Source organism: Myodes glareolus, chromosome 23, assembly GCF_982192425.1.
Source record: "Myodes glareolus chromosome 23, mMyoGla1.1, whole genome shotgun sequence".
NCBI classification, from domain to species: Eukaryota; Metazoa; Chordata; class Mammalia; order Rodentia; family Cricetidae; genus Myodes; species Myodes glareolus.
The window spans coordinates 38,276,453-38,289,466 of NC_142048.1; the positions used below are offsets into that span (position 1 = coordinate 38,276,453).

The window sequence follows — 13,014 nt, forward strand, 5'->3', positions numbered from 1 at the left end:
ATCAGCACGAGCGAGTCACTAAACCATCCTTCAAAAGAAGCCACCATATTTCCGACAGCATCTACAGTCATTGCAGGCACAGCATGCCTTTGAATGGATCTGCTTGATATAGGCCGGTTGCAGGAACTTTCCGCATTATTCTGATCATAGCCCTACAGTCTTGAGACTCAGAAAGCTACAGTCTATTTAATTCTGCCACCCTCTTGAGGCTCCAAAATGAAGCTAGAAAAAAATAGTGGAAATGTACATACAGAGAAATGCATACATAAATAAACTTTCTAGAGTTTCAAACCAGCCCTCAACTGCCAGCACTAAATGTCACCCAGCTTGTCTGAATGCAAAAGTCAGTTTTTCTAGCCTTAATTAAAAAACATAAATAGCCTGAAGTAAAAGAAAAAAATAAGAAAGTAACTACACAAAGGTAATATATTAAAATATTTTTGTTATGTGCTGTCTTGAGCAAAGTAGTGTGTGTAGTTGGAAGAATTGCAAAGAACTCTTGAACTCCTTTTTTACTAAGTTTGTTTATTGTGGTAAACTCCGTTAGGTGTATTACAGCGTTGAGCAAGAGAGTAAAAGCATAGGGGCATTAACTCTTGGGAACTATGGTTCTCACTATAGAAGAAGGGCATATCATATGGGGTAAGAGAAAGGTTAAAAACATGAATGTATGAAATTGCTTTAATTAATTAATAGGAATTTGTGGTTTCTAACAAATATATCAATAGATATATAGATGTTTGTGCATATATGTATGTTTAGGTCTATGTATAAATATAAGTACATATGTACATATAATTTTTTAAATCTACTGAAAGCAAAGACACCCCAATAGCAATGAAAATCTAGACCCCAATCCCTCAAATCATTCCTGGCTAGAAGAAACCAGGGTTGGAACAGAGTAGGTACAACTTCAAATAGCTTGTTATACCAGAAAGTAATGAGGTGCTCAGAAATGAAAATGTAGAGGCATAGCGCGGGGACCTAAAAGCCCTTGAAGGAGTTTCCTCTTGTCAAATCTGAGGAATTCGCATACGAAAATAAATACAGTACTGAATTTGGGGGGAAAGTAAATAAGTATTTGTTACTCTTTACTGCTGAATGGGTGAGAAAGGGAATTTCTTGGCTCATGGTAGAATACCATAAATAGAAGTGGGAGGAGTGCTGGAGTTGGAAAAGTTCCCACCTGCAAACCATCATGGTTAGCTCAAGCAAGAATGGATGCTGCATTTAGAAGGTAATTTCCGTAAGAGGAATATTTACATGCTTGTTGCAAATCTACAAGGACCAGAGGCAGTAATCACCACTGAGGAAAGAGGGAAGTGCCTTGACCAACTAATCACAATGTACATCACTCATTAGGGACAGGTGGTTGAGATAGGGGCATCATAGCCTGGAGAGCAGATTGGGAGACATCCAAGAGACTCTATTTTAAAAAGTGAAAAACTGAACTTGGTAACTGCTTAGACCCTCCTCCTAAGGGTTTGATAGAGCGCTGGGACAAATCTGCTGAGGGAAACGTGGAAGTGCCTTGATGAAATGAGAGGCACGTAATGTTTTTCTGGAAGAAGGCTTGGCTTCCCTAACAGGTGGCTTCTCCTCAGGGGTCACGTCAGCTGCAGCACTGCTAATTGCATCCTTTTCCATGAACAGTTTTCCCTGAGTTTAGGAAGTTTACCTCTCCTAGTCTCTTTGCTCTCCCTGGTTATTCAATTATATTTGATTCTTAATGTCTAACATTTTCAAGAACATATGCTATTTTAGTTGGAGGATATTGTGGATGGGAATTTTTTAAGGGTTGAAAGATATACTGAAATTAGTGTATACCTGAAAGGAAAATTGGCTTTGATTATGATATGATTAGACTTAAATATCAGGAGAGGCTGGTGTGGCTCTGTGGTGGAGCCCTTGCCTCCATGTCCAGGCCCTGGATTCACTTTACCAACACATGGGGAGGGGAGAAGAGTAATCTCTGTGCTTTACACCTACATCAGATATAAAGAGAGACGTTCTCTGGTTAGTGATCACTACCAAGGTCTTGTCCATTTTACTGAAATGATATGTACAATGTTGGCTTATGGCCGGGCTGTGGTGGTGCACATTCTTAATCCCAGCACTCGGGAGGCAGAGGCAGGCTGATCTCTGAGTTCGAGGCCAGCCTGGTCTACAAGAGCTAGTTCCAGGACAGGCTACAAAGCTACAGAGAAGCCCTGTTTTTTGGTGGGGGGCGGGGGGAGAATGCTGCCTTATGTAAGGTAGAGAAGAAAATAGTATAAGTGGAAATACTATACAAATAATTTTATAGATGGTGGATTTATATGTGTTTATGCAGCCCGACCTCTGAGTAAGTAAGGCTCCACCGCTGCACCTTCAAGGGGATGATGAGTTGTTTGCCTTCTTGACCTTTCCAGGCGTATCCAGAATATCTCATCACCTACCAGATCATGAAGCCGGAAGCCCCTTCACAGACCGCAACAGCTGCAGAGCAGAAGACCTAGTGACTGCCCTGGTGAAGGCCAGAGTGAGTCAAACCTGCGACTGGATTACAGTGGATTGCTTCCAAAACAACAACAACAACAAAAAACAATATTCTCTAACCCAACAGCCAAGAAATGTGCTGTTTGTCTTTTATAACGCGTTGCTCGAGTGATGGTACAGTGAGTGGCTGAGCACTCTCACCTGCCTCTTCCTCTGAGGAGATGTTTACTGGGCGGCCCTGATCGTGTCTCGTCGGGCTCCTTTTCCTACGGTTAACCATTTCTAAAGCAAGACGTTTTGCTAGAGACGCAGAAATGGGAAAAGGGAATATTCACACACTACATTTTCTTTATTGTGTTTGGCACATGTATAGCAGATAGACACATGTGACGGGCTCATTTTAGTTTTGCAAAACATACATGGTTGATGCTTCTTGTTGTTTGTTGTTGTCGTTGTTACTTTGAAAATGAGCCAGAGTCTTCCTGGGATATTTTGCAGAATCACATTAACTAAAATCATTAGCAATGCAATCAGAGCTTCTGACCGAGCAAGACACTACTTCCACTTCTCTTGTTAGATTTTTGTATCTCTGCTTCTTGTGAGCATTAAAGAAGAGCATCAAGGTTTAGTTTCCCTTTATAAACTGACCCATCTGAAAAGGAAGGGTGCAAACACCTCTCTGTGCTCTTTGCAGCCTGCAGGGCTCACAGGACCATGCTACCAATGCCAAAAGAGCATTCATTGCCAGGGAGAGGTCTAAGGGAGGCGGCTATGACTTCTCTTCCTAGCGAATGACTAGCAGGTTGTGAGGGAGAAACCCATTAAGGAGGGGGTGAGTGGAACACAGTGCTTTGTGGCTGCAGCCAGCCAAACCCAGGGATGTCTCAATAAAAACTTCACTTAATCTGAACCGCCAGAATTGTCACTCCTTTATGCCACACAACATTGTCCTTTGCTTCCAAAGTCAGGGAGCTGTCGTACTCTGTTAGGGTCCCCAGCATTTTACTCTCCTCTTTAGTTTAGAAAGCCAGGATTGCGACCCAAAGAAAGAAATATGCACAAACGCAAGGACTTTTTGTTTCCTCCACATCCAGCCTTTATTTTGAGTAGTTTCAAATGGCTTATAAAGATCTCTTTATCTCAATTTTCGAACCATTTCCTTAAAGTTCTTAATATATTTATACAAGAAAAACAAAAATTGAAACCAAAGGCTCTTTACTTATTTTTTTAAGTGCCCCAATAGAGAAACGTCTCTGTGAAAGCACCTGCTTGTTCTAATGGTGTTCGCCACGTGTGTGCGGCACTGAGCAGAACATGCTTCCTGCTGATGCCCTCGTGGGCCTTAACTGAGTATTGAACTGAGCACATTACTTTATTTAGGATCATACTGCATCTGTCTACTCAACTTTGAAGCAAAAGTCATATAAACATAGAGGGAAAACAGTGTGACACACTTAACCATTTCAGTCGGAAGTCCTGAAAACTAGTTTTTGTTTTTTGTGGGTTTTTTTTTTTTACTTTTTTAATGTAAACATATTAAGCTGTGACCACCTTCATTTCCCTGGCTCTCAAAATACACATTTCTCTTTTTCATTTTATTTATTTAATTTTTGTTAGCTTGAGCCCAATGCTAGAACTAGGTATCCAATCTAGGGTGAACTTTATAGTTATATCTTGCATGGGTTCCTCAAAATTAAGAATTAGCCTTCTATTGAAGTTCTGTGGCCTGAGCTGGGTGATTGTGTCTTTGGCTGTGTGTTTAATAGCAACTAGGGTTCCATATAAGCTTCAAAAGTTGATGTTGGTTCAGAGCGCTTTCTTCTTTTTTTTTTCTCACACTATTAACAAAGGCTGAAGAAATTGCCATCTGTATAGTTGTAGTAGCTATAATGTGTATGTTATTTGCCCCCTCCTGACTAGTTTAGAACGCTAAACGCAGCTGTGATTTTAGTTAAGTAAAGGAGTTAAGTGGTATAGAGATACATGGAAAGCTTTACCACTTCATTAAAAGATGAACCACTGTCTGCCTGAGGTTGTGTATCGTGTCCATTGTACTAGCGAGGTTAACTTGGCCTTACCTTGAGAAGGTAGCTGTGGTTCACTAACCACCTGTGCTGTGTGCCTGATGTCCTCTGTGCCAAGGAAAGGCACTGCAGAAAGAGACTTGTGGTGCTTGTCATCTCAGTATGACTCACATATGACAGAATGCACATATATGACCTGTTTAAAAAGATTGGGACAGTAGAGCTAATAGATATTTTCAGAACTTGAAAACCAGGGGCATCGTGAGTGTATTCAAGTTGGCAAGAGGTGATTGTTTGGACTTTCTTTGTATAGCAATATGAAGAGCCCTCTGGAATATAAAAGCATGGCATTCGACTAAAATCCGGTTAGTTTCTGTATGTGCATTAGTTAGAACCACCGGCAAGTTTTGGACTCCAGCTTCCCAATGGAACTGCAGAGAGAAGTCAAGTGTCTCTTTGAGCCTCACTTCCAAGGGTTTTCTAGAGCCCTCATGGCCCCAGTTTACCGGGTCTGGCCAGCTAGACACTTAACTCAGGCATAAATCAAGGCTCGTACTTTACTCTTGCTCCTTCCCAGATTACTAATCTAGTATCAGAAGTAACTCCTGTGTTTCGCCCCATCCACCTTCTTCCTGTCTTCATCTTGGGCCTGACAGAAGGAATCCAGGTATCTGTAATTTTCTTATCAAGACCAGAACTGGGTTTAGTCCTCATCACTTTCTGCCAGCGTGCTAACAGACGGCAGCACGGAACCCAGTGTTGTAATTCCATACAGAATAATAACAGTGCAACCCTTCCTTTCTTAGCAGGTAGAGCTCCACACATGGAAGTAGCTAACAACACTAGCATCTCATGGAAGCAGCTCAGGCTCCTCTGGCATCATGTTACTGACTAGACTCGACTTATTCCTCTTTGCCGTCAGAATAGCAATGTGCACTTGAACTACATAGAAGTACTTGAATATGGCAAACTAATAAGCATATATTAACATCTTTATTACAAACAATAATATTTTGGTTAATGGTAGCAAGCAGCATTAGAGTGCAGTAAATTGTCTAGGTTTCCCTCTATTTCAGTATATGCCCAGTTGCATGAGAGGTAAAGACATTGTTTCCTCTCCCCTTTAAACATTCGCTGTTTGGGTTCCTATCAGTTGGTCTTGTGAACAAAAATGGTGTCTATTTTTAAGCCCATCTCTTCCCTGTCCTGTCCCCCAGCCCATGTACCCAGATCTTGTTTGTGAGACAGCCTTCTTACTATGTTTTCTGTTGCATAGAGCTACAGACTTTAGAGCCACTCAGCAAATATTTAAAAACTACATTAAAATAAGTTTTCATGTATCAGAAATTAAAGACTAGTGTTTGGTGTCAAAGCAATGACAAAGAAATGAGAGTAATTATGAAAGTTATATTTAAAGTATTGCTACCTACATCTAGCACATAAAAAAAAATTTTTTGAAGACAACCCTAAAAAGTGAAGCATCTTCAGCCAATTTATGCATTCTGCAGGTAACAGTTGAGTTTTTCTTGTTAAGAAGGCCTTATTCATGGCAGAAACTTTTTACCCTTTGTCGTCTAGCAGTCAAACATGAATCATTTCTTAGTACTCGACCGGTGTCAGTGAGTGGCCCTGTCTCTGTACTCCCTACCTGGGAAGTGTGTGTTGTGGAGCATATGTTGTAAGCAATACGTCACACACAGCGGGGCTGATGGAACATTCCGTTCCTCAACCTCCAGGTCTTCCAGTTTGAAAGAACACTGGAAGGATTTCCAAAGCTCTGCGCTTGTGTGGGTGATTCATAGTATGTAATTCCATGTGGAGTTAGAGTAGTATGGAAGTTGGGTCTTAGTCGCTTTAAAGTATAAACTATGATACATTAAATTCAAAACCTAAAAGAAGTGAAGACTTTATATACTCTGTAAGATCCAGTATGGTCATGATGTGACTAGTTTTACACTTCTACCAGAGTTCTGCAAAATCCAGAAAACTCCCACCATAGAGATAACTGCATGTGACCCTTCATTCTTTCACCGTCTCTCTTCTGTACACTTCAGATCCCCTCACCCTTCCACGTCCTTTCAAAGATTTTTTTTCTCATCTTTCAGAATTATTTCTTTGTCTACCCTTCAAGTGACCCTGAATGCCCCTTGTTAGCTCAAATTTGGTAACAGGATGTTGCCGTACCCCTCCCAGTGTTTAGGAAGAAAAACTAGAAAATGCCACAGTAGAAGAAAGGAAGGAACTGAAATTTTTGAAGCTAGTAGCATAGACTTAGACAATAGCCTTGCTGTATAATAAACATATTCACTACACAGAACACTGAAGCTCTCCCTGTGTGTACAGTACCTGCTTCTGTGCTTTATGCTAAGCGTATTCTTTGTGCTAGTAGATTTGTCTCTGATCCCTACAGAACTAAAAAGGTACTTTGATTGTCATGATCTCTCAGAAACTTAGGAAATCAGCGTGGAGACTGTTTCTGACAAGAGCATTTGGAGTCGTGATTGTGCTTTCTTCTGTGATGTTGGTCTGTGTGAATAACCCGTGTAGCAACCCTTGAGTTTGTCGTTAGTGTTCTCTTGTGTCTAGTCTGTGTAACCCGCCAGCAGCAGGATTCCAACCCCACCGTGTTCTTTTTTCCATTTGTCCATCTGTAGGTTTGTCAGACAAAATACAAGATGCCCAGTTAGATTTGGATTTCAGGCAGTTTTTTAGCTCAAGTATATTTCATGCAATATTTGACATATCTGTGCATTTTTAAAAAAATTCATTATCTGAAATTCAGATTTTTGACTGAATAGTCTAGATTTTTGTTTTATTTGTAGTTTTTCTAAATCTAATAGCCTTAGTGGTTTGATCACAAAAGGATACTCACAGCATGTATATTCTCTGGTCTTTATGGCTTTCACCTGAAATGGAAGACCTTTCTCTCTCTCTCTCCCCCTCTCTCTCTCTCTCTCTCTCTCTCTCTCTCTCTCTCACACACACACACACACACACACACACACACACACACACACCTTATTTCTAAAAGAGGCATCAAGGAACTTAACCAGCCTACATGGTGGGTTTCTATTTAAAACATCTCTGTGATTATATTTAACCTGTAATTGTGCTTGGCTTAATGTCTAACTTACAGTACTTGTAACTGATTAATATTCAATAAAAACATTTTAAAGTACACTGTGTATTTATAGCATTCAGCTTGTGTTTCCTTTCGTCCTGTTTTGTTCATGTCAGCTTGACTATCCACAGCACAACTGACCTGAAACTGTCAAAATTCATGTAACGATTCTCCTTTCCCCTCTTCTCAGCTTGAAGTTCCTTATAACCTATACACCCACATGGGAGCTATAGAAAGACCACAGAGAGTAAACCGCAGGGTGCTATGGAAGCAGAGCAATAGCAGGAGAAACTTCAGAAAAGCCTTTTAAAGAAAGGTCTGTGGTCTCCAACATCAGACCCGGAGAGCGGTTCACAGGCCCTTCCAGCCAGAAGGGTTGAAGGAGAAAGGTTCTGAACATGCCATGGGGAACATTTGAGGTCTCACACAGCTGAGTGTGGTGCACTAACCTGCAGTCCCAGCACTTAGGATGCTGAGGCAGGAGGATCATAAGTTTCAGGCCGGTCTGGTTTGCGTGGGATGACCTACCCATCGTGTCCCCAGGAAGCAAAGAGCGTTTCCACTTCTCACCGGTACTTTCTCCACAGCTAGTGATTAGGTGTGTTTCCATAGCTTGTCTACCAGAAGGCTTGTCAGTTAAAAACATAAATTCTTAGGAGCACTCTAGTTTCCCTGACCCTAGAAGATGCACGGAGTGGTTTAGGAAAAGCAAAAAGATTTAGAGAATCTACCAAGGGCACAGACAGAAGTGGATTTATTAAAATGTTACAGAGAAGCAATGGGAATTGTGTGCTGAGGGAGTGTGTGGAAATGCTTATATAATGGTAACTTTTCCAGGTCTTCAGTCTGTTTATGTGGGGTCCATAGCAAAGTAGACAGGCTAGCTCTTTTGGTTTCTTTTGAGACAGGGTTTCTCTGTGTAGCTATGGAGCCTGTCCAGGAACTCACTCTGTAGAACAGACTGGCCGTGAACTCACAGAGATCTGCCTCTGCCTCCCTAGTGCTCAGATTAAAGGACTTGCGCTACCACTGCCCAGCAACAGCTGAACTTCTTACTAGATGGTAAATTTTACAGCAGTTGTTTCTCGAGGCTGACCATTTGTCCACAGCCTAAGCCACTAGGGGTCAGGCTCTGAGTGGTCGTGGCCTGGTAGGTAAAGCCTAGAAATTTTGTTGTTTTTATGGGGGGGGTGGTGGTTGGTTTTGTTTGGTGAGGTGGTTGTTGTGCGCCATTTGTTTCTCTTCATGCTCTGTGTTGTCATTAATCAGATAACCCTGAAAAACCTTTTGATTCCCCCTTTCACAGTTAAACTTGAAGGTAACATGGCAAAAATAATGTGGCTCTCAGGATACCTTCCCCTGCAGAGCGTAAGTGTCAGCTGCTGTGTGCCAGTCCCTGATTATACGTGATGTTTAGGTGACATGCGGGTCATCAGTGTCTCACAGGAAGATAGGATCAAGATGTTCACAGCGCCCCGAGACTGTCAGAGCGTAGAGGTGATCAGAACTGTGCACCCATGGCAAGTACAACATGAAGTAAACAGCTTGGAATCTCAACCGCTCAGTACGTCAGCTTTCAGAGCTTGGCCCACTGTATGTGGTGTCTTGACAGAAATGGGGAGAGGGAATAAATCACTTCCTGGACTGAGGAGGAGCAGACTCTGAGTAAAGCACTGTTGTGAGGCCCTGATCCCTAACCCCCAGGACCCCTGTAAAAAGCAGTAGGAGTGTCTGCAATACCAGCACTCCCAGGAAGACAGGTAAATCCCCAGAGGCTCCCAGGGCAGGTAGCGGGATAAGACGAGACCCTGCCTAGGTAGCAAACAGAGACCAACGCTTGAGGTTGACTTCCGTTTTAGTCAGGATTATTCACGAAGAGACACCATGACCATGCTCATGCTTCTAAAGGAAAACATTTCATTGGGGCTGGCTTACAGTTTCAGAAGTTTAGTCCATTATCATCATGGTGGGGAAGCGTGGCAGCACGCAGGCAGACATGGTGCTGATGAAGGAGCTGAGATCTACAGGCAGCAGGAAGAAATTTCCACACTGGGCGTGGCTTTGAGCATCTGAGTCCTCAAAGCCTGCCACTGTAACACTTCCTCCAACAACACCATGCCCACTCCAACAAGGCCACACCTCCTAATAGTGCCACTCCCTATGGACTTATGGGGACCATTTTATTCAAACCACCACTGCTTCTGATCTCCACATGCAGTATCTTGGCATTCACACACATGAATGCCTACTCACACACGCACGATATATATAAATTGTATGTGTGTATATGTAAATACATATATACATTCACACACAGTTTTTCCTAAAACACTTGCTGAACTGGATTTATTTTTTAAGAGGCAAGTATAACCAAAGCAAATCCCATATAGGGAGAAGCATTCTCTTTGTCACCAATTTTGAAAGGGGGTGTGGTGAACTGTGGATTGACCTACAACCATGCACATTCTAGGACAGTACTTTGTTCCAGCCCCAGTGGGAACTTTTTTTAACTTCTGTGGCTTACAGTGCTTTGCAGTTAGTTGTGACCCAGTGTGTCAAGTTGAAGCCAGCATGTTCGTCTTAGAGTGCTTATAAACCTTTATCGTTGGCCTGGTTCACTCCTCTTGATTTTATAATCAAAACACACACCAAAGGAGCACACAGATGTATTAGCAATAGCAGAAGTTATAATGCTTACATAACTGCCTCAGCTGAGTCAGTGGGTATGGAGTGTGTTGGGTTTGTTTCAGTTAGAGTTATTAAGATTCTTTACCTGGCATAGGGCTGGTTTATACAGAAGGGCTGATCAGCTTTACTTTATAATTCCGCATGTAAACAAAACATAAAGTATGAGGAAACCGTTGTGAGTCAGGACTGTGGACTGTGGGGAGAGGCCAAACGTGAAGAAAACCAGGGTGTACCACAGTAAACTCTCAGAATCCCCAGGCAAGTTCTGTGAACACTATTTGCCTCTACGTCTCTAAGTGTCTGCAAGAGTTGTTTAATAGTTGTCCTGGAATGGCGTGGGATGTGGCACAGTGGTACAAATGCCATGCTTTTGGGGTGCCAGTGTCTTCAAGCAACTCCCTGTTGTAGGCTGTGTGGTCTAAGGAGTTTCCGGGGACTCAGTGCTGTAGGGGTCCTGACCTCCTCCAAAGGAAAACTGGAAGACAGGAGGGGGAGCGGGTGCAGGCACACTGAAGACTCCATGACCTCTTAAGTACTGTGGAGGCTTTCGAAGGACACCATTGACGGGGTGTTATCTATGGTGATAACCAAGCTGAAAGATGACAGAAGCTCAAAACAGCAGTTACTTCACTTACTCAAAAGAATTTCCCTTTCTAAATGAGAATATAGGTTGTTTTATGAGGTGAGTTTCAGTCTTCTGGATGAGCAGAATGCTATCGTAACATGTGCAATAAAAACCCAGAGACAAATATTAGGGTTCAAGAGATCAGAAAAGCCAAACAAAACAAAAGAACAGAAAGTAAAATAGCCAAGCCACTAGAGAGTTCTTACCTCTACCAAGGCTTGAACAAAGGTGTGATCCTGTCCTCAGTTGACTGCAGACTATAATGCTCTCCACCAAACCTCAGACTGCACTGAGCTCCTGTCGCCTCCTGCCTTATATTCCTCTCTCTGCTCAGCCGTATCACTCCTGTCTCCACCTCCCTAGTGCTGGGATTAAAGGCCTGTGACTTCCAAGTGCTGGCATCACCTTTGTGTGAGTTCTCTCTTTTTAGGCAGATTCAAGCCTCGAATCCTGGGATTACAAGTGTGTGCCACCACTCCTTGGCCTCTGGTGGCTTAACTCTGCACTCTGATCTTCAGACAAGCTTTATTAAAAATACAAATAGAGCCAGGCAGTGGTGGTGCACGCCTTTAATCCCAGCACTCGGGAGGCAGAAGTAGGTGGATCTCTGTGAGTTCGAGGCCAGCCTGGTCTACAAGAACTAGTTCCAGGAGAGGCTCCAAAGCTACAGAGAAACCCTGTGTCGGGGGAAAAAAAAAAAAAAACACAAATAAACTATCACTATAGCTGATAAACTGGAAGGTCAGAAGCATGGTGCATTAGCTGTTTTCAGTCGTCTTGGTCGAGGTGTTTCTTCTGCGTATTTACCTCTTACTGCATACGGACTTGCTGCAGTTTGGTCAGTTGTGTGGTCTTGGCTTTCAGGTCTTGTGGTGTGTGCAGCTCCAAAGGAACCAGGGCTGTTCCCTCCTGTTTGCTCTCCTGGCTTTCTGCCTCATTAGAACGGTGAGAAATGTGGGCCCTGAGGGAGTCTGTCAGGGCTGATTTGACGAAACACTGCAGGATTAAGATGAGGCCCCAGCTCTGCCATATGGAGCGGCAACCTGGCCCTGCCACTTGCTATCCAGAGGATGCGCCCAGTTGCCTCAATTTCTTATCTTGGTTTTGTTCTTTTTCATAATTCTTTATTGACTCTGGAAATTTGACATTGTGCACCCAACCCCACTCACCCCCCAGCCCCTCCATATCTGTCCCACACCCCTGCAACATGCACCCCCCCCCCCAATTAATTGAAAACAAAATAAACAAAAGCCCACTTTGCTCCTCCTCAGGAGCTGCCGTGTGTCACGTAGTACACCCTTTTGTCCAATCAGTCCTACCCACGCGATGTTCATTGCAGTGAGTCACTGGTCTGGTTCAAGGCCTCTGGCATCCCCTATGAGCGTTCTTACTATTTCTTAGTGCTTATGAGATAACTCAATGGCCCTTTTTAATCTACAAAACTGGCTCTGCTCTCCTCGGGCCCCCAAGACAAAGCACAGTTGGCTAAAAGGGGATGAGAAGAAAGCAAGTCTATATAACTGCCTAAGACAGACCCCACCCCACTGTTCTCAACCAGACTGGAGCCCGGGGTGCTGTACAGGTGAAGCCTTTAAAAAGCAATCAACCCTCCAACCTCTGCTCGCTCCTTACTGGCCCAGGAATGTGACGCTGCTATCCAGGAATTTAGTGAGACCACAGTAACCTTAGCAGCTAGTGTGAGCGTGTGCATCAAGCTTAGAGGGCAGCCCAGGTGCTCAACGCTCCATCCTGGAGTGCGGGGAAGAAGGGAGCAGTCAGGACACAATTACCACTCAAGGTAACTTCTTACTGAACTAAGTTTTTAAAAAGTCTCAGCATGTGTGTGTGTGCACACACACTCACACACCCCCATGCATGCCAGTGTGCTTATGTGGAAGTCCGAGAACAACTCTGTGGCGTTGGTTCTCTCCTGCCCTTTCCTTGGGATTCAGAGACCTGACCCAGGCCCTCAGGCTTGCGGAGTTTTATCCGCTAAGTCACCTGGGTAGACGAGCTTCTTCAGATCACTGGATCCTGGAGCTGGGGGCGTACTGTAGGCCGCAAGGCTCTCTTCATAG

The 13,014-nt window shown here is 43.3% G+C and overlaps 1 protein-coding gene across 1 annotated transcript in view; it reads left to right on the top strand.

Annotated features, from left to right (window-relative positions):
* The window catches only part of Tnks (tankyrase), a 138,737-nt gene extending 131,057 nt beyond the window's left edge, over positions 1-7,680 (top strand). The window contains exon 27 of the mRNA XM_085680807.2: positions 2,412-7,680. Within this exon, the coding sequence (XP_085536933.1) occupies positions 2,412-2,498 (87 nt within the window). The 3' untranslated portion in view covers positions 2,499-7,680. The remainder of the gene's footprint in view (positions 1-2,411) is intronic.
* The last annotated feature ends 5,334 nt before the right edge of the window (positions 7,681-13,014 follow it).